Source organism: Arachis duranensis, chromosome 6 (assembly GCF_000817695.3).
Source record: "Arachis duranensis cultivar V14167 chromosome 6, aradu.V14167.gnm2.J7QH, whole genome shotgun sequence".
NCBI lineage: Eukaryota > Viridiplantae > Streptophyta > Magnoliopsida > Fabales > Fabaceae > Arachis > Arachis duranensis.
In genome coordinates, this window is record NC_029777.3 from 6,935,237 (window position 1) to 6,961,025 (window position 25,789).

Sequence of the window (25,789 nt, forward strand, 5' to 3'; positions counted from 1 at the left end):
TATTCACCAATGGGGAGGTGAAACGTATGTGTGTCTGGGTGCCAACGTTCGATTAGAGCATTTACCAATGCTTTCTGACACTGAACTATCCCAATCTGAGACACATGATAGAACCCAGTAATCCGTAAATGCTCCTCCACCCTATCGTTGTACCGATCCGGAGGAACTGGGTGGTTACATGTCAACATTCTTAATTTCTACAAAAAACATCACAAATAACTAGTCATATAATTAACAGTTACTAACTTACCATCATCAATCATTTCAGTAAATCCATATATAACTAATTCTTTTAACTTCTAAAATTATTGAATTAATCCTTAAAATTATTAATAATTAAAAATAAAAGTCATGACCTATACATTTATTTATTCTTAACGAATATTCTCAACAATATTACAACAATTTAAATATTATCTAATACTAATTACTCATTTGTGAAACACATTTTTCCCTCCATAACAAAAAATATTAACAATCAGTATATGCCATCATCAACAATTCTACACAACATTAACATTCATATTCTAATACTATAAAGATTGTCATAATTAAAAAAATAGCATGGCTTAATTAAAATATTCCTATTAATCATTAAACATTAACATTTTTATCAGTCACAATACCAATAACAATAACATAAACATTTAAATTCTCCTCTAACAGTTATACTTACTTTTTTAAATCACTATTTAAATATGCTTAATTAACTAAAACATATAATTATACTAGAAATTAATAAAAAATTAAAAAAATATCAACTTTCTCTACTGAATAAGATATCTATTTACTTCTTCTTTTATACCAACCGAAATCTTTCCTTTTCATCATTAATAATGATTATATTTTCCTATTAATAATAATATTTTTAATTAAAAATCTGCAAAAAAAAATTTAAAAATTTTTTAGAAATATTGAAATATAAACTGCATCTATTTTTCTATATATCACATGCATTTTTAACCAACAATCACCATCATAATAATAAAATTCTTAATATTAATAATTATAAATATAAATAAATTTCTAAATCTTAGAAATAATTAAAAAATACTTACATAATCAGGATCACTGAGATAATGAATAATATGAAGCTCACATCGATCAACATCTTTAATTTTATGTTTCTTGGGCATGATTGCTTCTTCTCCACCATGCAAGGATGAGTTTCAGAGATGAAGAAGAAGGTTTGAGAGTGAAGTGTGTGTCTTTGGTTTTCGGATGGTGAGAGAAGAGCAATTGGGTCTCTTTCTTTATTCAAACTGGGGCACCGTTCGGGGGAAACGTGGAGAGCGACGCGTGTTACATGCAACAACGAACTCGGACCGTGCGTTTAGCTTCTTCAGAAATCGGACGGTCCGTGATGTGCTGCAACTCTGAGGGTCCGAGTTCCAACCTGGCTACAGTGGATTGCATGCAACTCGGACGGTGCGAGTTGGTATTAGAACTCGGAGGGTCCGAGTAGTTCCCACCTGACACCACCATTTTGTGCATCACTCCCTTTCCCCATATCACCGCACTTCACCACCTCATGAGCCATATGTAAATTAATTTCCGTAAAATATTCCTTCCTTGAACAAAAGGACCTATAAAGAAAAGAGGGATATGTATGTTATTTAATAAACGACCATAAAATATGTATGTTATTTGATAAACGACCATAAAATAAATGTATGGTGCCATGAGAACATACAAGAATTTACTACCAAGAATTGGGCACCATAGTATTTAAAATTTTTTAGATCTTATTTGATGATTGAAAATTATTACAAATTTTAAATATGGGTGGCTAAGTAGATAATCCATTCCGTTCCACCAAGTAAATAAGCTTAAAGTGTTAATTTAATTTGCTTTTTGGTGGACCCGTGGATTAGTNAAAAAATTATATAATTATTATTTTTTATAACACTAATCATCCTTTTTGTTTTTATTGAAAAATGTTATATGCATCATATTTGGATATATTTTGTTTTTTTTATATTAAAAACGATAGAAAAGAAGACAAATAAAAAATCTTTTATAAGTTATAACACAAAAATATAAAGAGCAATGCTAGGGGCCAACAATTTTTGTGATTGTTAGCCATCAATTAGCCATAAATGATGATTTGATGGTGTGAGATTGGTGTGAGATTTTATCCAATGGTTCACCTTCCTCTGCTGGTTACATGCTGACCAAAATTCAACAAAACTGCTGGTCCCTAGACTTTTCCAAATATAAATATAAGAAAAAACGTGTATTGTTTTACGGGCCTACTAGAAGACGAACTCAATCAGATTACAGTACTTACCGTTGACCGATTTCCACTTTTTTTAGCAACATTATTTGTCCGTATTTAATCAAATTGAGTTGGTCTATTAGTTAGTTCATTAGTCTGTGTAAGCAAGTTCGAATTTTGTCTCGTGCATGCAGCAATTTATTGGCCAGCGACAAACCCTTAAATGGAACTCAGTACTTCAACGGATTAGTCTTTGACTTGTCGGATTAAAGATACCGTAGAAAACAAAAAAAAAAACATTATTTGTCCGTATCTGTTTGTTGTGCCCTAAGTCCGAACCTCAACCACACAAGCAAAGAGGGATTGGATGAAACCTATAGAAATAACTCGAGACATAGCCATACATACCCTACAATGATATCAATTTGAAAGCAAGCTAAGGTAGAAGAGTGATACATCATATTAGCTAGTGACACATACATCAACCCTGACCCTCCCTTGCCAATTCTATTATCTTTGATATGATCGCTTATTTTGACTTCCTATTTCGTAAGTGTTATGTATTATTATATGGACACTCAAGTAAAGCTCTTAACTTTTTAATTTTTTATAGTTGAAGATGTGTCTAAATAATAATAATAACAATAAAAGCACTCCAAGATCACTTTATCTATGTATTGACCCCATGTGAAATGTTATCTGATCTGCTAATGCGTGCTTCTCTGCAAAGAAAAGTATTTACTGCAAATGATACAAGCAGCACCGACTCATCACTGTATAAGATCACATTGAAATGCAAAGTACCACCTATTACAGATGAAGTGATATTGCACTCACTTATTCACATGACCTAGTTTTTTTATTTGTGGCAATAGTTGACTCAATAATATTCCAGCAATTAGACAGTGACAGTGATGACTTTTCGGAATTTTCAAATTATTTATGTGCTGCTACGTACGTTACCATAATTACCAGCAAATGAAATTTCTTTGAATTGCAAACAAAGAAAGAAAGAATGCTTTCTTTGCTGAGTGAAGTACTGACAAGATAGAAATCATACTTCTTGCAACACTGCTTGCCACCACGAGATTCTTTGTAATGAAATAGACTCCATTCAATTTTATTTTGTTTTTCAATTGAAGAACTCCATCTACTTTACCAGTATGGTGGTAGATCCAAATATATTGATGGGGTTGACGTTGTAATTATATTTAGTATCCTTAATCCCAAAGCAACCTTATTAATTAGCAATGATGAAAACGGGTATATACTAGAATCCAGTGACATAAATATATCAGGTTTCAATTATGTTTGTTGGCAAATGGGTTGTAGTTGAGGATAGTACCTAATAAGCTCATTGATCGCCTTATTATACAGTACTGTATAAGAAAGACGATTACATTGTTCTAAATTTCTAATCACTGCACTGATAATAGGGAATCTGTTGCAAGTTGTTTAGAAGCACAGTACCACAGACAAAACATTTGTTCTGGTTCTTGCTGAAAGGATTAGTACAGTAAGAATGTACGACTTGGCATCGGACATTTTCAATTGTTTGATACCAAATAAATAATAATCACATCATCATATATCACTTAAGATGATTCAATTCATTTATTTTCAATTATTCGTTAGTGGCGTACAATCCTTTCTTTTACAAGTAACATAGGAAAGTAATTGCTTTCATTACCCTCGTACAAGAGTTAATCAAACAAACTGCAACTGAATTTACCATCTGAGAGACACAGCTTCTCTGCTTTTGTCACGGCATCCAGAGGAAGAGGGGCAAAGCTTCGAGACGGTCCATAGAAATGAGGGAAGCTATTTGTGCCATCCACAACTTCATATATCAAACCATCGCCAAGCTGCAACAACCAGAGGACCTAGAATTTGTCAGTTATGCCCTGGAGAAGTACGAATTTTATGAATGAAACCAATATCAGTTAGATTCATTTTGCAATGCCTTACTATAATTCCACCAGAATTGTCATCAGATCCATTAATCACACCACTGAAATCAGGATCATTTTACAGAATATTTACTACTACAAGTTACATCTGGCTGTGTGTTAGTTGAAATAATATGATAACCAACTTCTAATCACTAACGAAATCTAACAGCTAACTAACTTTCCATTCTTTGGTGCAAGTTCAAAACTACCTTTTTAGCATCAATCTGAAGCAGGTAGAGTTCCAATTTGGTGTTGGTGAAAAAGTTCTCTAGCGTAGACCGAACCTGCAATATTGATATCATATAATATATGACCCGAATCTTAACCAAACTTTGAAATTTTTAATCTCAATTTTAAGAGAGAACCTGGTTCAGCTTGCTGAGATGGATGAAACCCGAAGACTTGTCAAGATCCCCACCGAAAATGGATCCATTGCTTTGCAACAACTCCCACTCCTTCGCTGTGCTTATCCTGTACACGAATTCATCCTCCATCGTCAAACCTACAAGCACCGATCTCAATCCTCTGGTGTCTGGTCGTTATTCTTCAAGCAGTCAACTCGCCACTTTAAAGTTGGGCCTGGCCCGTTTATAACTGACTTCTTGTTGGGCTGACTTTCTCAGCCAACAATACAAGGCCAGGCCCATTAATTACTGTAAGGACTTGGAATCCGACGTGTCTTATCAATTTTCATTTTAACCGCCCGCGGTCTGGAAAGGCAGGCGTTAACGTCGAAGCTCAGTGAGAGTGAGAGAGTGAGAGAGACAGAGAGGGAGAGAAGAAGAAGAAGAAGAAGAAGCGATGGCCGCGATCACGAGAACGCACTTGTTTGGCGCTCCGAGTTTTCATCTGAGAGAAGCTCAATTGCGTTTTGCAGGTTACAGTGCTATGCCTACGCGCTTCCGAGAGTCTCATCGGAACGTGGTTCTCACGCGCAGGGCTGCAAATGCCGCCGGGATTTTTCCCATAATCAGGGCTCAGACTCCCTCAGGTACGAATCCATGTAGAAATGGAGAGAAAAGTTATCTATATTCACAAATTCTAAGAATGAAACTGTTGTTCTATTGCTAAATCTGTTTGTTGCTTATTCTCTATTTCTCTCTATGGCAGTGCCTCAGTATGTTCCAGATTCCGATTTCTACAAAGTGGAAGCCATTCTTAGGTTATTACCTTCTCTCTCTCATGTTCATGGAAGAGATTTACGGTGTAGTTGTGTAGCATGAGTGTTTTGTATCATAGCTACGTGTTTATGTCTTAGCTGCGTTTGTTTTAAGCTGTCAATTGTCCTATGCAACAGGCCATGGCGGATCCCTAAGGTTTCTTCGGTGAGACATCTTCACCTTTTTCATCATCGCCATTTATTTCTCTGCAATGCGAGGTTGATCTTTTTATTTCCGCTGCATTACTGTATAGATATGCATTATCACCACAACTCTTCACTTTGTTACCGATGCATTTTAATGTTGAGCTTAAAAAACATTGTATACGATATTTATTATTGTTAAATGTGTTGGATATAAAGAATTGAAAATACTGGCATGATATCTTAGTACCTGCCTATTGATACGGAATAGTTAGTTACTGGTTGTGTTAGAAGTTTTTCTTGCTGTCATGTTAATATTAGAACAAACCTACTTCCAAGTTTCATGCACATTTAAATTTGAGCTTAATTTATTTGTCATGCAGCCTGTATATAAAGCACATACTGACGTGCATAATTTCAACTTGTGAATTCATTTCCACACTCAAGAATCCTCTTGAAATTTTTTAAGTTAGCTCTCTGCTACAATTTTCTTCGGCAATTTACCATGTTTTCATATGTATATAATGGGTTAGCTTGGTTATACTTTCGTGATGCTTTGGTGACTATAGATAGAAAAGAGCAACTTATTGGACAAGTAACCGCCTTTGGCCTAAGACAAGAATAGCTCAAATGATACAAAGGCCAAATAAGATGAACATTCTTCTTCCTTTTCTATTCTATCAAATGTTTTTCTTATTTTCTTCTAGAATTTGATGACTCACCATTAGAAGATCATTTTGTTATTATTGAGAATATTTTCAGAGATTTGATAGATTTAGAAAGATATGGTGAGCAGTACATAGTCTTGCCTTGGGCCAAAGGTGGTGACTTGGCCAATACAACTACCTTCTCGAACTATTGGTTTTAATCAAATATTGCTTGTATGCATTTTATTTCAGTGGCATTTTGCTGTTAGATTTACTAAGCTTATTGAGCTATGACATGGTTGGTTCGTGTTTTTCTTCTTAATGTGAAAGGCATTGTTGAAAATGGGAATTCGTGGAGTCACTGTGTCTGATGCTAGGGGCTTTGGTGCTCAGGGTGGTTCAAAAGAGAGGCAAGGAGGTAAGTTTGCAGCTGACTGTACTGAAAATGTGTGTCCCTAATGTCTGCAGCTTAGTTGTCCCTGATTTTATATCTAAGTATATGTTACTTTACTAAACTAAAATGTCTGTGTGTGATCATTTAGACCTGTGTGACCAATATACTTTAATTGTGTTCTATGTTTGTAATTGTGGACAATGTACTAAGCATTTTTACATACAAGTCACCTATCACTTAATGGAAAGTTATTTGCTGCAGGCTCTGAATTTTCTGAAGACAGTTTTATTCCCAAAGTTAAGATGGAAATAGTGGTGAGGAAGGATCAGGTATCTAGACATTTGGCGGGCATTGTAATCTACTATATATTTTTTTTGTTAATGGAATTTTGTAGGAAGGGAAAGGGGAAAGATGGTACGAAATAAAAGATAAACAAAAAGATAAGAATTCAAACGGAATAAAAAGATATATTAAATTGAAACAGAAACAAAAGGAATAGATTGAAATTGAATACAAAGAGAATCACTATAGAAAGGCCTCCATCTAACTTGTCCACGCCATAGTTTGGGAATTAAATCGAAGGGACTCATCAACCTTTTACTTAATTCCTCGATGCCATAAGAGAGGGACTCACTCAACTCAACTTGTCCATATCATGATTTCATCACGAAACCAAAAAGAGGGTTTTCACACCTCTAATCCTTGAATATGTGACGACTACAATAATCTAGGAGGTATTTATAACCTCTTGTTAGGATAAAATAATAAAAATCCTGAACCCACTAATATAAAGCCCAATATACTAACTAAATAAATAGAAATAAAAATACATCAAATTGTACTAAAATTATAACTAATAAATTCTAAATAATATTTAAATTCTTCATATCACGAATATTTAAAGCACGTATCAAAAGAGTTTTCAAATGTTAATTATTTAATTTTTTTATCACATTAATAATCTTGGACAAACAAGAATGTTCATTTCTGCACAATCTCTAATTTTTATATATGATGCATGTTTGCAGGTCGAGGATGTAATAGCCAAAATTATTGAAGAGGCAAGGACAGGAGAGATTGGTGATGGAAAAATATTCTGTAAGATTGAATCTAGTAGCTTTCCTTAACTTTTATGTTCGAATCACAGTTGTAAGAAAGTTCATATACCGAAAAGGAAAAGGAGAGAAAAAAACTTGTCAAGATTCATTAACTTTTTGTCAATTGGAGTTAAATAAGTGCTAACTGGATTTATTATTTGTGCAGTAATTCCTGTCTCAGATGTTATAAGAGTTCGTACAGGTGAGCGTGGAGAACAGGCAGAGAGGATGGCAGGGGGCCGAAGTGACATGTCTTCTGGCATATAAAATGGTTGGAATCAATATTAGAATTTGCCATTTGCTATTTGCCCTTTATATTCATATAATTTCTAATCTCGTCCCCATTATCATTTTCTCTTTGTGGGGCTGATTACAATGTCTTCACTTTTAGATGATTTACAATTAGCTATAAGAAAATGCATCTGTAGTTGTTGTGACTTATGTAATGATGACAATTGTGAATGATAATAAATGAATGACAATTCGTTAAGATAGTAATAAAAGTCATTTTATAATGCTGCTCTTGGAAGAATGAATGGAGTCTCAACTATGATGAAACACATCTTTGATGACATTTAGGGAGGTCTAGTCATACCAAAATTTGAAATGGTTGCTTGGTTTGCGATCTTTGGAGGTCTTAACACCAAGGAAAACTATTAAGGAGAGGAATAATAAATCATGATGAGCCAAGATACCCTCTTTGTGATTTGGAGTACTAAACCACCTTTTCTTGCATTGTCCTTTTCCAACTAAATTGTGAGGTCTGTCCTTATGTTGGGGATATATAAAGATTGGTTTTGGTCTGAGGGATGGATGCAACTGGAAGTTAGGAGGTGATTTAAGAATAGATGGCGCATGCTTTTTTTTGCTGTTGTGTGGGCTATTTGGAATTGTAGGAGCTTAAAATTTTTTGAAAATATGGTGCCTGAGTTTACTAAGAGTTGGGAGCACATTAAATCCCTTATTAACCAATGGTCTGTGGTGAAAAAGAAGAGTTAAGAAAGATAATCTCTAGGAAGGTAACTAGAATTGAGGGTGAGTGATTTTGGTGGGTATGTGTTGATTATGTCCCTGATAGTAATTATTTTATGGTGAGTAGATATCTTAAGAATTCACAAGGTGAGATAAAAGTGTCTTATGGGCCATATGATTAAAGGATAATCTAATGCAGAAGCAATTGTTGCAAATTTGACAGCATCACTGCAGTTTTTGGTTGAGGAAGTTAGTGTGAAGGAAGAGGAGGTTATGGACTTATGGTGATCATTTGACAGTAAGAATTTAGTAGTAGAAACTAGTTGGAACTAAGGATTATTAAAAACAAAGCGCACTGTATGAAACAAATGGTACAAAACATTGATATTCAATTCTTGGCCAGCAGTGAATTTAAAGGAAGAAAGCTATGGGTACCAAATTTTATTTATTTTCATGCATATATTTTTTGCCATTATATTATCGTTGGAATCCTAATATATTTCTAACTTCTCATTTTTATCTTCACCAATTCTAACACAATCTTCATATATTTTTTTCAACCTAATCTTCACAAATTTTAATACAAATACATCTCATCATATAATTTTTTATTTTAAAATATTATATAAAATTTTAAAGAATTTGAAAAAAGATATTTTTCGTTAAAAATATATTTATTATAATCTTTTTAATTTTTAAAAGCTGTTTTACCAAACATAATTGTATTATTTGTGCTTTTTAAAAGTAATTTTTAATTTGATTTTACCAAATACAAAGGCCGCAACTCTTAAAAAGCTGTTTTTTAAAAGACAGTTTTCATAAGCCACTTTTAAAATGTAAAAACTTTACCAAATTAATAATTAGTGACTAATAATTATGTTCGGTCGAGTATGTTTTACAATAATCTTAAAAAAACCTGCAGATCAAACTAATAATTAGTGACTAATGAATAGAAGCTTAAGCAACGTGGGTACAACCCACAACTTGGTTATCACTCGCCATCCACTACCCAACAATATTACTATGGAAAACTTAATCGAGGACAAAGCTAATCTACCTACAGTGTACTATAACATGATATGCTTCTATTGACCAATTAAGTGAACCAAAAAAAATTAGGAGAACATTCCGATAAAAACACTTAAAACATCTTTTTTATAAGATATTTTTTATTAATTAAAATTTAATACATATAATTGATTAAATTATATTATTTTTTATCAAAATTAGATCAGACAAATTAATTTGGTCGAAAAATCAGTAAACCAAACCTTAAATTGATCTAAATTAATATTCTTTTTTATAAAAAATAACTACAATAATTTTATTATAGAAAATGACTAAAATATTCTTATTATATATATTTTTTAATTTTGAAAACGCTAAATTCTAACCCTATAACGTATTTTAGTCATTTTCGATAATAGGGTATTATAGTCATTTTTTTAAAAAGATATTAATTTAGATCGATATAAAATTTGGTTCATCGATTTTTTAGCCAAATTAGTTTGTCCGATCTAATTATGATAAAAATAATATGCTTTAATCGATTACATATGTAAAATTTTAATTATTTAAAAATATCTTAAAAAAAGACGTTTTAAGCGTCTTTATCTAAGTGACTACCAAAAAACTAATGTACGTATTGTTTAAGAAGGATTTGGATCCTCTAAATTTTGAATTTTATTTTAGAGAGTAAAGTGTGATCTTTTATAGTTTCTCTTTCATATTTATTCTTGGTCCCACCTATAAAATCAATGGTGAGAAATCATACTTTACTCTCTAAAATAAAATTCAAACTTTAGAGGATCCAAATCCGTTTAAAAAATATCTCTTGCGAAAAATATTAATTATCAGAAATTAGTTAAAAAATATTCTAAAAATATTTGACAATTGAATAAAAATGAAAAGTTTTTAATTTTTAATGCATATAAAATCCAAAAAAAAAACGAATTGCTTGCTGTGAATTTAAAAGATGAAAAGATCATTTTTTTTAATAAACAAAATAAACGACAAAAAAAAGTAATGTGGACAATTATACAAATAACTCATTGCCATTTTTTTTATGTCAATAGTATTACAATATGGTAGGTTCAAATATTTTTAGTAATGTCACCAAAAAAATATTGTTAGTAATTACTTTGAATTTATATAAATAAGAGTAAAGTGACAATTAGGTCCATGAGAATTTTGTGTTTGGACAATTTAATTCTTGAACAAAAAAAAAAGTAACAAATAGATCCTTCAGAAAATAAAATGTGGACATGTTACAGCCCTCCGTTAGTAAGACTAACGGCGCCTCTGATATGGACTGTTAATGTGTTGAGGCATCTGTTAAGTGCTACAGTGGAATTATTTTGAATGGGGGGACAAATTAGTCCTTCTGTATTGTTTGGATTTAAAATGCTTCGAAACTCTAATTTTTCAAAATTCCCAATTATTCACTCTGAAACCAAACCCTAGCATAATGCATAATGAATAGCACCGGAAGCTCCAAAAGCATGAGGCGGCAAAGAATGGAAAGGAATGAAGGCAGCGGTGGCAATTGTAGGGGTGACTCAACACTTGGAAGATGCTCCAGCAATAAAATTGCGCCCAGGTGTAACTGTCAGCTATATGTAACAATATACAAGTCTGGAACGGTAGAGAATCTAGATAGATTGTTTTTAGGATGCCCAAACTATAGGGTAAGTTTAGATTTGAACGATTTTAATTATGTGATTTTTGAGTATTCTGCAAAATTAAAATTCATAGCTGTTATTCATGGTATGGTTTTTGGTTGCAATTACAGGACAATTTGTCATACTGCAAATTCTTTAGATGGTTGGATGATGTTGCTGGAGATGTTGAGGTTCAAAGTTCTAAGTAGGGAGTGGAGGATAGATTAATTGATTTGGAGGAGAGAATTCTGAGACTGGAAACGGATTGTAGAAATAAGGAAAATTCGAGCAAAATTATTAGCAGTAGATATAAAAATGTTCTGTATTTTATGGCTGGTTTCTTAGTTGCAATAATTGTGAATGTGTGGAGCAAGGGTTCTGGGTGATTCAAGTGAGATTGTTGAAGCATGAATGTAATAGTATTTGTAATTGTATTATTATGAATGCGATAATGAATAGTTACTTTTGAATCATTGTATGATATATTATAGATGTTGGTGTTAATGAATCTGATGTTCACATTGATGAACTGGAAGAAATGAAATAACTATAATGAGCATAAAAGCATTGTTGTATTATCTAAACTTCCAAAAGATTGTTTCCAATTACATTGGTTGATCTAAAAAGAGGCTGAATTGTTGTTTATGTCGCTAAATCAAAAGGAAACCTACATAGCAACATTATCATAACTGCACAATATATTGTGCCTAATTCAAAACAAGATTTAAGTCCAAAGAAAGTATATCCAAAATACTAATAGATTACAACCAAATTACTAATCCATTATATCCAAAAGACTAAAGTTTCATAGATTGAAGACTTCAACTAAGGATTAAATCTAGGAGTGGGAATGAAGTGAAACATTCTTGAAGCTGTTCTCGAACTTGTTGCAACCAGGGTTTCTGCAAGGATACCATAAATGGAGCTTGTTGGTTGTTGTGGTGAGGTTGTTTAGGCCTTATAATTGATTGTTTTTTTCTAAACAAGGCTAGATTCAGTGGCCTAGCGGCAAAGAATTTTGACTAGACTTGAGTTGGCTTTTTTCCTTAGGTAGCTGTTGTTGAAGGGGGCTTATGGCCTTGAGGTTGGGCAGGAAACCTGAGCTGGTTCTGGACTGGAGCAAAAGGTCTTAGTGGGGGTTGGGCTTGACTAGGAGGCTTGAATTGGGCTTGGGCTTGACCTGGAGGCCTGAATTAACCTGGAGGCCTGAACCCTGTGGACCTTCTTATCCTCATTTTTCTCTCCTTTACATCACCTTCCAATTGGCCCTACGATGTGGACAGAAAAATTCATTATAACCCACATCCTAATGATATTAAACACACAAATATAGCAGACATAACATCATCCACAAAGAACTTATAGTTGCATCAGTTACATTAGTGTTAGTGCCAGTTGTTACAGGTCCATGTTAAACTTTCTTATTAGTCACAGACCCAGTTGGTGCAACATTTTGAGTAGTGACAGCAGGATTATGATTTTCTTCTTGAACCAGGTTTGCCTAAATAGACATGAATGATACAATTGAGTCACTATCACACTAAGCTTATAAATAATCGATTACTATTTTTCAGTCTAGGACAACTAAACCCCTCATAAGTTAGTGATAGAACATTTAGATCCCTAATACAAACTATACCAGATAACTAAATCGTTAATAATAGTGTGAGTATACAATTAACTATGATTACCTGTGGCTGTGGGTCGGGTGCAACAATGGTTTCTTGGTTCCCTACCTGGGGAGCACTGTCAGCCTGTGGTGCATCTTTTTGTGTACCATTCTTTGATGAGGCTCTGACTCTTTTTTTTTTCCTTTCTTAGTTACTGGAGCTGTTTTGCATGTTTTGGAGTAATGGCCAAATTTGTCACACTTGGTGCAAGTCACACTGAAACTCCTCCTGACCTTATTTGCATTCAGCAGTAGCTCAATAGGATCTTTTCTTCTTGTATGTAGTTTTGGATGGCCAATGGGTCTCTTAAACTTGGGTGGAATAGGTCTTGATCCTTCTGCCCTCTCCTAATATTGCTCACTCAGAACTGGTTGAATACAATGTTGGTATATAGCATTGAATGAGCTCATTGGCAGCCATGGGTGACAATAGTCCTCAGATTGCTCGCTTCCCCAGGCTATAGCAGATATAACATGCACACATGGTATTCTTGACACATACAAGTAAACAACAACAACAAAAATCCAAAGTGTTTGATACTACCTGCGAGTTGCCACACATTACATGTGCAGGTGTTGTGGCCCAGATTTACTGACAACTTCTTCCCATCACACCGAACCTCATATTTGACTCGATCATCATCACCAATCCATTGTGGTTGCCACTTATCGCTAGCCTTCTTCAGCATCTCCAACTTCTTTTGTTGAACTGGTGTAATCTTTCCCTTGTACCCACCCAAAAGTCTCTTGTGATTTGTCATCCTTCTCATAATATAACATCTGAGTTCTTCACACATTGTCAATACCGATTTCGCCCTGTAATCCACAATCCTTGAGTTCCAGACCTCACACATGTTATTGGTCAAGTTATCTACCTTAGGGTCGTGGCTAAAGTATGCTTTGACCCACACAGCGGGCTCAAACTTAGCTAAATAGGCCCATGCTTTCTCATTTATCTTTTTTAACTTGTCCATGCTTGCTTTGAATTCAACTGCAGTTTTGCATCTAGCACATTTTCACATAGTACCCTTGGTTTGCTTATTTTTGTATTGCTTCAAAAAGTTTTTCTAGATGTGCATCACACAATTTCTGTAATGTGCATTGGGCATCATCTCACAAAGTGCCGGAAGTAGACCCTAACCAGGAAGAATACAATTCAGTGCCATAAGTCGAATACACATCAATGCGACACTAACAAGTGAAGAATACATTTAAGTTTTTACCTTTTGTTGGTCAGATGTGAAGCTCCATCCGTGTGTTTGGACATCTTCCAAATCTTCTAGCAATAGAGTCAAAAATTATTTTCATGTTTCCTTGGTCTCTAATCCAACGACAGCATAAGCTATCACATAGAAATAGTTATTTGAATCCTGAGCCACAGCAGATAATAACTGTCCCCCGTAATAGCCCTTTAGAAAACACTCGTCTAGCCCAATCAACGGGGGACATCCTACCTTAAAACCTTGCTTACATGCATCTAGACAAATATAAAGCTTGTCAAAAAGTAGAGGAGATTATGGAATTGGCTCAACTTCTAACAAGGCTGTGCTACCAGTATTACTTCTCAATATCTCAGCCAGGTAATCTCTTAATTTGCTATATTGTTCACTTTTCTTGCCAATTACTAACTCCCTTGCCTTCTTAAGTGCCCTTTGCATGCTTTTGTAGTAAATTTGTACAATCTTTCTTTATGTGATCCAATGCCTCCTTTTGTGTGCTTCGGCTGTGTCCGTAATCGCTTCTCAAGCTTCTCAGTAAGCCATCTCACATTTGCCTTATTGCTTCCAAAGTCCCGATTGCATGTATGCTTGGAAAAAAAAGTCTTGATTCGAAAACAATCTTCACTTGAATTCCATGAGCAAAAAATTAAGAATGGACAATTTTTCTCAGCACACTTGACTTTTGACCTCAGCTTGTCATTCTTTAGCCACTGTAATTCTCTACCCTAAGCTACTATCTAGTCCTTTAGCGTCCTCTTAAACTGTTTTAAAGTGTCAAACTTCATGCTAATTTCTAGTTCCACTTCTCCAAATTCAGCACCCTCCGAGAAGTCATCAAAACCAGACCTGTTAGCTTCATTCTCTTCATCGCTTCCAACAGAAGTGTGCAAGTCTTCTGATTCATAGTAAAAATTTTTCTCATCATCTGACTCCTTGTGAGCACGTGTTTCCTCCCAAAAAGGATCCAATAAAAGGGTCATCCCCAACCTCTTCAGCATCTTGTGCATGCATATGATGTTCATGATGGTCTTCGTCCCTATCATCTCCAATGTCAACTAGAGTCTGACTCGTTATGGAGTTCCCCACGTGTTTTCTGGCTTGTTGTTGCAGTCTTGAACTCCTCCTCACTTTGTTATATTCCTTCTTCTTTCGATCTTTAGGGGAATTGCTAGTTACATAAGTCTCATCGTTAGTAACTTTCTTCCCTTTTGGAGAAGTCACTTTTTTGGCATTTGGCGAACGGTTACTGTCCGTAACCTTCTTCTTTCTAGTCATTCTTGCAGGCTCCTCTTCAGTGTCTGACTCCTCTTCACCAGCCGGTGAAAGTTTGTACAACTCATTTTCAGTGCTCTCGTAACCATGATCATCACTACTGTCATCATAAGAAATAGGAGGATCCCCAACTTCATCACACCCTATAGCTTATTCGCCTCCAAGAATATTATGCTCAAAATATATATAGAACTCCTTACAGTCTTTGTTTTGCATTTTGTGCTACCTTAAAGCATTGATCTCTGAATCTCCAAAATAGGATGCAAACCGGCTTCAAAATTAGCAGCTGTCGGATAAAACTACATCATCGCTTTGTAATCATCGTATCCCAGACTCTTGAACAATTCCTTCAAGTCAAAGAAGTTCACAATGTCCATATCCATCTCTGGAAACCTCTCAACTAACCCATCCCGATAACTCAACTCTTCCCGTTTGTTCCTCAAATTTTCTCCGATGGTGAAACATAAGGATAGCGAATTCCTCCATCTGTTTAGTACAAACAGTTAACTCAAGAATCAAGAGCATGTATGTCTTTTTCTGTTAATCATTAGTTTCAACAAATGCATAAAAATTTGAGTAAGTGGCAAAATGTGTCATGCAAACAAGTTAAAAAATATGGGACCACCATTATTTGCAGAAGACTAAACAAGTTGAAAAAATTAGGACCACCATGAAAATAACTGACAAAGAGTTACACTAACTGACAAAAGCATAACTATTTTTTACCTTACTCGAGGATGTCTCCGCTAACACCGATTTTTTTAACGGCGTCTTCTTCCTTGCTGGTACGTTAAAGAAGGATTATCACTTTTATTACTGCACAGCCAATAACTGAAGGTTAAGGGCAAAGTGAAACAAATATAAACGAAGGAAACAAAAAAAACGACATCGTCCCATTGCATATGTGACTGTAATGGATATGTCAGTTCACGTAACAGGACAGCAAAGTAATTTCATTCCATTTTAATACATAAATTGACGAAAAGATGTAATTTGTCCACGATTCATTTTCTGAAAAATCTATTTGTTATTTTTTTTTAAGAATTTAAATTTGTTTAAACGCGAAATCCTTAGAACCTAATTATCACTTTATTCTATAAATAAATATTAATTGGTCCGTAATCCAAATGCGACATTTTAGATGTAGATATAAATAAACAAAACGGAGTTTCAAGGGCCATTTTAATCAAGGAAATAGCAAGGGGTAGGGTCCTGTTTCTCCATCCTGCATCTTTGCAAAGGCACCAAAATCCAAACAAAAGAACAGATCTCAGCTCAGCTCATACGAATTGCTCTCTTTCTCGGCTCTCCAAGGTAACCCCATCTACTTCTTTCTTTCTCAACAAACCCTAACTCCCGAATCTCTCCTCCTTTCTTCCGTTTCCTCGATCTGTATTGCAATTCACGATTTAAATTCAGTCCTTAGATTGGATCTGTCTCGCTTGTGTTCAGATCCCGTCGTCTTCCCCCTTGGATATTCATTTTTTCCATCATTGCATTCCGATCCGCTATTTGGAATCGAACTAATTGAGTTTGCGTTGTTTGATGAACGTTCACAATATTCCAGATGGGTCTGTCATTCACGAAGCTATTCAGCAGGCTGTTCGCCAAGAAGGAGATGCGTATACTTATGGTCGGTCTCGACGCTGCCGGTAAGACCACCATTCTCTATAAGCTCAAGCTCGGAGAGATCGTTACCACCATTCCCACCATTGGTATGATTTCCATTCTTCTCCCTTTCAATTCCCTTCCATTTCAGATCAATTCAATAATTTCAGCATTTGATGCCTCTGTTTCTTATCAAACCACAGATCAACTCTAATTTATGCTCATAATAAATTAATTATAATCAAAATTGACTTATCGTTTGGTATGTAGGGTTTAATGTGGAAACCGTCGAATATAAGAACATTAGCTTCACTGTCTGGGATGTTGGTGGCCAGGACAAGGTATCTCTTCTTTAGATCGCAGTACAAAATGATTTCATTGATTTCATCACATGACATTTGAGTGACCTAATTCCTAGACCAGTATTGTTGGGAGATGAATGATCCGTTTGATATATAGTAACTCGTATGTCTCCTCTCCATTATGATATAAACTTGTGATTGAGAATGCATAATGTTTTGTTCATATAAATAGTGAACTGGTGTCTGTTTGTAGATTTATCAATTTCCTAAACTCAAGAACTGAGGTTTGATAACTGGTAATCAGTTTATTAAAATGTGTCATCTCATTTTAAATTTTAAGAATATGGTTTTGTACTTGAAGTAAACGTGCTTAGCGGTTTTATATACTAGTGGCATCCTATGGCTAATTAAAAATATGAAAATCTTTTGGCTTTACTCTAAAACCACGTCAAATCTGATCTTAAACTAAATTGCTGTGGCATCTGTTGTTCATAACTTATGTTCGTTGCTTGGATTCAGTAATGACTTAGACTCAGCTTGGTATCGATGTGTATTTTATTTTACACCAATTTTTGTATTGGTAGAGTTACATTCTATCTCCGTCTTAAATAGCATTTTCATTGGCATCTGCCTACCTATGTTTATATCTGAATTTTTTGAGGTTAATATTCTCAACATTTTCTTTCTAGATCCGTCCTTTGTGGAGACATTACTTCCAAAATACACAAGGACTTATTTTTGTGGTAGATAGCAATGATCGTGATCGTGTTGTCGAGGCTAGGGATGAGCTCCATAGGATGTTGAATGAGGTATTAGATTCTGAAGAAGTGACTGTGATTATATGCCAAATATGCATTCTTTCTTTTCCTTTTACGGGAACTTAATTTTCTCTCTTAGTTTCATGATTCTCATTGTATGTGTGATATTTTATCAGGATGAGTTGAGAGATGCTGTGCTTCTAGTTTTTGCAAACAAACAAGATCTTCCAAATGCTATGAATGCTGCTGAAATAACTGATAAGCTTGGTCTTCATTCACTCCGTCAACGTCACTGGTAACCCTAAATATTGATTTGGATCCTCTCATTCATTTCCATACTCCTGACTCCAACCTTCTACTGATTGTCATTGACATGTTCTTGGCATGCAGGTATATCCAGAGCACCTGCGCTACATCTGGTGAAGGACTTTATGAAGGGCTTGATTGGCTCTCAAACAACATTGCAAACAAGGTTAGCAGTTAACACAGCATAATTATTCTCAGGGTCTCGTCAATTAATATTTAGCCCTACAAATCAATTTGTAGTCTTAACTCTTAACTGACTTTACTTTTATTTGTTATTGCAGGCTTAGAGATTTGATTAGTTAATGGTTCCTTGGAGTGTTGTTGAGTGTTAGCGACTATGGCTCTTGATTATTGATATTGTTACCCTGTTTAGAATATTATCTACTCTTACATGTATTGTTGCTTCGAGAAAGAACACAGACGTCTACTACTAGTTTCAGAATAATTTGCTATATATTTTATTTTTCATGTATAACCGAATTAATTTTGCCCGCAGATTTGTTTAGGCAATCCTTATTGAAAGCTTACACTTATACACGATCTGTGTTAACCAAAAAGGAAAATTGCATTTTCCAGAGCAATGATACTTCTCTCGACCATGCATATTTATTAGTTCCAACTACCAATCCCAGCAGTGACTATAATAGTTGTTGCTTTTTGTTGTGGAATGCACCTTTTTCATCAACGTAGACTAAATGCCAATAGTCTTTTGTGAATAGAAAAAATGAAAAATAGCCTAAATAGGTGATTAGTTGTGATATCTAGTTTTAGTTGTGGGTAATATGTTATTACGTTTGTGAGAGTGGGTGAAGGTACCGAAAATATGTTCAAAAAGTATTGTTATATCTATGCTCCATATGTATAGATCAATACTTAATTGATAGTCTAGTCTAACCATATGAATTAATGATTAAAAGCCTAACCATTATTTTTATCTGCCGATTACGACTTTCGGAATACATTTCTAAGTTCTTGGCTTATAAAAAAGCAGTATAACAAACTCTTGAGTTGCCATTTAGTATGACGGACAAACGCAACTCCATCTATTTTGACCTATGCCCATGAAGCTGGGCAAAATAAATTTTGTATGATTTGTAGATTTCTAAAAATACTTTAATTTTGATGTATTGTGTAAAATCTTTTTACATGTCCATCTAATCATATTAACAAAAATAATGTTTTACATGTCCATCTAATCATATTAACAAAAATAATCTTTTACATCGACCATAATGGTTATTCAAGAGAAGAGTTATGATTGTACAACGGTGTAAAATGTTTTACACATACATCAAAATTAAACTATTTTAAAAATATAATTTGCTGGGTTGATTATTTTTTTATTTTAAAATTATTTTAAAGATATAACACGCGAAGAACGAATTTTAAATAATAATGTTATACTATTTTTTGAGTATCACCAAATTCATAATCGTACACAAATTAAAAGTGCATGATGTTGTTAGGACTTGTTTAGGTTGGTATTTAAAAAAAAGTTCAATTTTTTTAAAATAAAAATAACTTTATACTTAAATATCTCATATAAAATATCTTTTATTATATTTAAGTACAATAATATAAAAATATTTTTGTTTGCTTATTGTGTTAAAAAATATTTAATTAATTTTTTTAAAAAATATGAATTGTAACTCTTAAAAAATATATTTTTATTTTTTTAATTTTTTATTTGAGTAAAGTATTGTTTTTGTCCCCAACGTTTGGGGTAAATTTCAAAATTGTCCCTAACGTTTCAATCGTCCTATTTACATCCCTAACGTTTTAAAATTGACTCAATGTTGTCCTGCCGTTAGAGATCCGTTAATAAAATTAACGGCGGGACAAAATTGAGACGATTTTGAAACGTCAAGGACGTAAATAGGACTAAAACGTTAGGGACAAAAACGATACATAGAAATAAATTTTAATTTTATTCTTCAATAATATCAATTTTTTATTATACATAGTATTCGATTATTTTTAATCATATTTACACTTAATCACCTTATTTTCATTCTAAATAAATTAATTTTTTTTATAATTTTACGCTTAAAGTAATATAATTTTTTTATAAATAAATAAATTTTATACTTTCATTTTAAATAAATAATGTAATTTTACTTTCATTACTTAATCATATTACTTATATTTTTTTTATAGTTTTACACTTTCATTCTAATCACATTACATTATTTATTTAGAATAAAAGTGTAAAAAATTTATTTATTTATAAAAAATATATTACTTTAAGTATAAAATTACCAACCAATTGTATTGCAAATCATATTCCATATTTTTTCATCTAAAAAAAATTAGTTAATCTAATTCTATTTAAGTATTATTATTGACCATTATATTTTTGCATATACAGCGAATTTGAGTTTTGCCATAATCAAAACTTATTAAAATTAGAACATAACGTATACTTATATATCAATTCAATTCTTTGTGTTTTATTCTTCGGTCAAATTTAGGTGTGTTTGACAAATTTGTTAGAAAAAATAAAAATGCGTTTAAGTTTTTTTAATGTTATTTTTTATGTCTGATAACTTTTTCTACTCAAAACGCAAATATAATTCTCCATTTTAAAAGTGCGTTCAGCTGAAACAAAAAGTTATAACTTCTACTGTCATTTGACTTATGATATGGTCTTTATTGGTTTCAATGGTATTCTAATTTTTTTATAATATGCATTATTAGTCTTATTATAAATGATAAATTAAATAAAAAGTTAACTATACATAATAATAAGAGCATTACTAATAAAAATTGGAATCCAAAACAGTAAAAAAGATAAGATTATTGAGAGTACTTAAAAAGAATAATATAATATGTTATTTTTAATTTAATAAATAAATATTAATTTTTATTATAAAAAATACTTAAAAAGTTGTCCATTTTTACATATTATTTTTAATTTAATAAATAAATATTAATTTTTATTATAATAATAAAAAATTATAACATACTAAAATAAAATACTAAAAAAATATTATATAAAAGATATACTAAAAAAAGATTAAATATACTTCAAAAGATAACGTTATAATTTAATATCATATTTTTTTAATAATTATCTATCTAAAAATTATTTAACTAATATTATCTAAACAATATTTATTTTATCGAAATCAAGTTTAGTATAAAATTGTCAAACATAAATCATGTTAACACAAACTTACTTTTAATTCAAACAATACTTTATAGATGATCTCAACAATGAAAAAGCCCTAGGACTTTGGACACTAGTTATGTCATCACCAATTTCAATTCAACTACGATTCAATTCATTTCAATTCAATCCAATGTTAAAATTAAGCCGTAATATAATAAATGTATTGAGAAGTCAGGTTTCGTTTTCTATCTACTCTTCTTCCATCTCAGCCCCCATTTTGCTGGTGCCATTCTTAAATTGATGTGTTTTTCCATTTTACATGCGCTTTAGGTGAGGTGGTTATGCGTATTTCTATTATCTACTTATTTTGGGTATTTTAGGAATTAATCATTTTATTTATTTATTTAAATAAAAAAACCGTGAATACCCGGCTGTTAATAATTTTTTTTTGAAGAATCATGAGGTCTCCAATAAAAATTATACATTTTTTATTCTTGATATTTAATTTTGTGATGCTAATTAGTCTCTCCTTTAATGATTTTTCTTCGGAATATACTTATGTAATACGTTTAATCACTAATACATTTTTTATTTAATTTTTATAAGTAAAAACAATTTAAAATTACTACTATTTCTCAGTTTTAAATATAGTAAATTTAACTAATGTATTTAAAAATAATAAAATATAAAAAAACTTTGATAATAATTTTCAAAAAACAAGATTCTCAACAAAAAATATGTCAATCCTAATTGACTCTTAACAGATGCATTTATAAGGTGATATCAAAAGTGTTGGCAAGAAGAATAAAGAATGTAATGCCAGAATTAGTTGGAGAATCACAGAGTGCTTTTGTCAAGAGCAAGAAGATACACGATGGAGTGTTAATAGCATGTGAAACTGTACCGTAGTTAAAATTGAAATGAAGGGCGTCAGCAATCATCAAATTGAACTTCCAAAAAGTCTATAACTGAATCAAGTGGAACTTTGTTGATATTGTATTAGAAAAGATGGGGTTCGACAGAAGATGGAGAGCATGAGTTACAGAGTGTATGAGGACAGCATCTATCTCCATAATAGTAAACAGGTCACTATCGAAATCGTTCAAAATGGAAAGGGGGCTGCGGGAAGGTGATCATTTATCACCCTTCTTATTCGTTCTTGTTGTAGTTGTGTTGAATAGGTTGATTAGGGAGGCGGTAAAAAATAGGAGAATCTCTTCTCTTCTAGTCGAAAAGGATAATATAGAGTTATCGTATCTGCAATTTGCTGATGACACTATATTGTTCTGTCCACCGGAGGAGAAAATAGTGAGAAATTACAAGAGACTATTGAGGTGCTTTGAAGTAATGTTTGGTTTGAGTATTAATTTTAAGAAGTCCAGCTTGATTCCAATAAATTGCAGTCAGGAGTAAGTGGATCGGATGTGCGGATTACTAGGATGCCAAGCGGCAGCTCTATCGGTGAAGTATCTAGATATTAACCTAGGAGCAAACCCAAGACTGGTAAAAACATGGATGCCAGTTATCGATAAAGTAGAGGAGAAACTTAGTTTGTGGAAAGCAAAGATTCTCAGCAAAGGGAGAAGTTGGTCCTCATTAAGTCTGTTATCAATAGCCTGCCTGTCTACTATCCGAGTTTGTATAAAATGGTAGTTGCGGTAGCGGAAAAATTAATTTTATTGCAACGGAGGTTCTTTTGGGGGAAGGACGATGGAAGAGCTGGGTTAGCACTTGTTAAGTTGGAGTTGATCCAAGCACCAAAGAAACTAGGAGGGCTAGGAGTGGGAGATGCCATGATTCGCAACACCGCCTTATTGTTCAAGTTGTGGTGGAGATTCTCTAAGGAAGACTGCCCATTATGGAAGAAGGTTGTATGCTCGTGCAATAATTTGAACCCGAGACAGTTGTTATCTACTCAAGTTTTACCGTCAAAAGAGGGCCCGTGGAAAGACATATGTAACCTCCAAATAAAAGAGCACAATGACAGACAGAAGATGATTGATGGACTTGCTATGGAAGTAGGAGATGGTAGACTAACTAGATTCTGGAAGGATAGATGGCTACAGTCGGAGAAGTTGAAAGACTCCTTTCCGATACTTTTTTTGGTTTCAAATAACAAAGGATCCGTAATTGGGGACTGTGGGTTTTGGGATGGGATAGAGTGGGTGTAGAACTTCCAATGGAGGAGAGAACTCCGCCAATGGAAGATTGAGAGTTTGAATCAAATACTTGATATCCTGCACGATGTAAGATTGATAGCAAATGTACAAGATAGAGTGGTGTGAAAATTTGACAAAGATGACGTTTATACTACTAATTCATTTGTGCAGGTCTTGCAGGAACATACTTTGACATGTGATATCCTTAGATACAAGTACACAAATGGAATCTGGAAAGGACTAGTACCCCCTCGAGTAGAGTTTTTTACTTGGTTTGTGCTAGTAGGTCGAGTAAATAGAAATGATCAATTGAGTAGATTTGGAATTATTGATCAGAATGATAATATTTGTGTCATGTGTAACAAGGAAGTTGAAACTGTGCAACATTTGTTTGTTACGTGTGAGTATGCTTGGCAGGTTTGGTGCGTATGGATTACTCATGCGGGTAGGATTTGGTGCATCGCAGGGACCATCAGAGAACACTTTGAGAGTTGGAGGACGATACCGTTGAGAAAAAAGGAGCGCAAAACATGATTATTGAGATTTTTCTCTATGATATGGAATATCTAGTTGTGTGGGAATGAACTTATTTTTCAGAATAAGACAGCGGAGGTGATGGAATGCATTGATAGATCCTTCCGCAGATCCAAGAAATGGTATGAAATAAACTCATGTTGTTGATAGTTATACCGGATATGACATACGAGAGATGCTACGCTCTTATTTCCAGTTTGTATGCTCCTTCCAGGTAGGTTTATTGCATTAATACATAAGAATACAAGATAGAATTTAAATCTTCGACACTTACTTAAGTGGACGAATAAACAGACTCAATCAACCCAAATTAATTAAAATATCAGTTTAATTCTACAGTTTTATACTTTCTTTTCTTTTTTTTTTTTTGTCACGGAAATTTAATTTTTATATATTATAAAAATATTATTTTTATTTAAAATATAGTCAAATAAATAAATTACATTTTTTTTAATAAAAATTATCATAAATTTTTTTTCAGCATTTATTAAAGTGGTTGGCTTAGAATAATATCACCACCTAAACAATAATTATAAAATCTAAACCAACTAACCAAGAGTCAAATTATCAGTGGCTGGAGAGTGGAGACACTGTTCATTTGCCTCAACGATGGAAGATAATTGCCCCTTGGCACACAGTATAAATTTCTTACTATATCTTATCACAATATATGACATTGGATAATCTTGATTCTTGAGACGGTGTGCATGGTCATCACATTACGTACCAGTATAAATTTCTTATTATATCTTATCACAATATATGACATTGGATAATCTTTGATTCTTGAGACGGTGTGTATGGTCATCACATTACGTACCAATTTTTCTTCTCGTAGATGTATCGTATAGCATTGATGCAGCACGTGGGACTGTGAGTCTGAGCATTTGCGGTGAAATAAATCCAAACAAGTTATGTTGCTGATTGGAGCTATGCTTACGCAGAACTCATCCACGTTCACTGTGGTGGTGCTACTCGTCCCATTCCCAGCTATGCTTACGTGTACAATCATGACGCCAGAATTCGACGCGTGGACTCCCGCAACAACCCACCGAACTCATATCATCATCGTTATCATCAGCATCAAGATATGGATTGATACAAATTTAGTATGATCCACAGCCGCAGTTTGATAATAACAGTAGTAATAATGGTCTTATTAGCCACAAAAAAAAAATGTCTGCAGTCTGGCTAATCGAAGAGTTATATTTTTAATTTGTTACGATTTTAGAGGTACTAATCACAGTTCTAAATATTGTGAAAACTTTTAAAGAGGTATAATTTGTATATTATTACTCATTTATAATGTTGTGATTAAATAAGAATAATCAAATAAAAAAATATAATTCTATCATATTTTATTCGTAATTAATTTGTGTAAATCAAATTTTTTAGTCATAATTTTTTTATGACTAATATCAAATTATTTAATTACATTATTTTTGTGATTAATTTACATTATTTTTCGCATACAATCCTAATTAATTTATGCTAATTTATTCTAATGAAATCGTTTTATTAAATTAAAATGATATTTATATATATAACATTAATAATAAAAATAAAATTTTTTAAATATATAATATTTAATATTTTTTATAAAAAA

At 33.1% G+C, this 25,789-nt stretch overlaps 3 protein-coding genes across 4 annotated transcripts; 2 read left to right on the forward strand and 1 right to left on the reverse strand.

Moving 5' to 3' along the window:
* Positions 1-3,807: 3,807 nt before the first annotated feature.
* Positions 3,808-4,725, reverse strand: LOC107492356 (uncharacterized). Its single transcript, XM_016113375.3, has 3 exons — positions 4,536-4,725; positions 4,380-4,454; positions 3,808-4,083 (listed from the first exon to the last, which is right to left on the reverse strand). The coding sequence occupies exons 1-3, from the start codon at positions 4,662-4,664 to the stop codon at positions 3,922-3,924; spliced, it is 366 nt and encodes a 121-aa protein (XP_015968861.1). The 5' UTR covers positions 4,665-4,725; the 3' UTR covers positions 3,808-3,921.
* Positions 4,726-4,862: 137 nt separating this feature from the next.
* Positions 4,863-8,126, forward strand: LOC107492355 (nitrogen regulatory protein P-II homolog). Its single transcript, XM_016113374.3, has 7 exons — positions 4,863-5,161; positions 5,281-5,332; positions 5,468-5,495; positions 6,451-6,538; positions 6,776-6,843; positions 7,543-7,612; positions 7,778-8,126. The coding sequence occupies exons 1-7, from the start codon at positions 4,972-4,974 to the stop codon at positions 7,876-7,878; spliced, it is 597 nt and encodes a 198-aa protein (XP_015968860.1). The 5' UTR covers positions 4,863-4,971; the 3' UTR covers positions 7,879-8,126.
* An 8,414-nt stretch (positions 8,127-16,540) lies between these two features.
* Positions 16,541-18,915, forward strand: LOC107492357 (ADP-ribosylation factor). Of its 2 annotated transcripts, XM_016113377.3 has the most exons (7): positions 16,541-16,718; positions 16,972-17,119; positions 17,283-17,353; positions 18,004-18,123; positions 18,249-18,367; positions 18,463-18,544; positions 18,660-18,915. In XM_016113377.3, exons 2-7 carry the CDS (start codon positions 16,972-16,974, stop codon positions 18,663-18,665), a joined length of 546 nt encoding a protein of 181 aa, XP_015968863.1. In that variant the 5' UTR covers positions 16,541-16,718; the 3' UTR covers positions 18,666-18,915. The 2 variants fall into 2 exon arrangements, with proteins under 2 accessions (XP_015968863.1, XP_015968862.1); XM_016113376.3 differs by lacking the exon at positions 18,660-18,915 and having other exon boundaries at positions 18,463-18,556.
* The last annotated feature ends 6,874 nt before the right edge of the window (positions 18,916-25,789 follow it).

What these genes read in the sequence shown, in the direction of transcription:
- LOC107492356 (XM_016113375.3), bottom strand. Translation starts at nt 4,664, where the DNA reads ATGGAGGATGAATTCGTGTACAGGATAAGCACAGCGAAGGAGTGGGAG. An exon ending in ATCTCAGCAAGCTGAACCAG is followed by an intron (nt 4,455 to 4,535) that starts GTTCTCTCTTAA and finishes TCAATATTGCAG; the next exon opens with GTTCGGTCTACGCTAGAGAA. An exon ending in TTCAGATTGATGCTAAAAAG is followed by an intron (nt 4,084 to 4,379) that starts GTAGTTTTGAAC and finishes TGGTTGTTGCAG; the next exon opens with CTTGGCGATGGTTTGATATA.
- LOC107492355 (XM_016113374.3), top strand. Translation starts at nt 4,972, where the DNA reads ATGGCCGCGATCACGAGAACGCACTTGTTTGGCGCTCCGAGTTTTCAT. An exon ending in CAGGGCTCAGACTCCCTCAG is followed by an intron (nt 5,162 to 5,280) that starts GTACGAATCCAT and finishes TCTCTATGGCAG; the next exon opens with TGCCTCAGTATGTTCCAGAT. An exon ending in TTCAAAAGAGAGGCAAGGAG is followed by an intron (nt 6,539 to 6,775) that starts GTAAGTTTGCAG and finishes TATTTGCTGCAG; the next exon opens with GCTCTGAATTTTCTGAAGAC.
- LOC107492357 (XM_016113376.3), top strand. Translation starts at nt 16,972, where the DNA reads ATGGGTCTGTCATTCACGAAGCTATTCAGCAGGCTGTTCGCCAAGAAG. An exon ending in TCCATAGGATGTTGAATGAG is followed by an intron (nt 18,124 to 18,248) that starts GTATTAGATTCT and finishes ATATTTTATCAG; the next exon opens with GATGAGTTGAGAGATGCTGT. An exon ending in TCACTCCGTCAACGTCACTG is followed by an intron (nt 18,368 to 18,462) that starts GTAACCCTAAAT and finishes CTTGGCATGCAG; the next exon opens with GTATATCCAGAGCACCTGCG.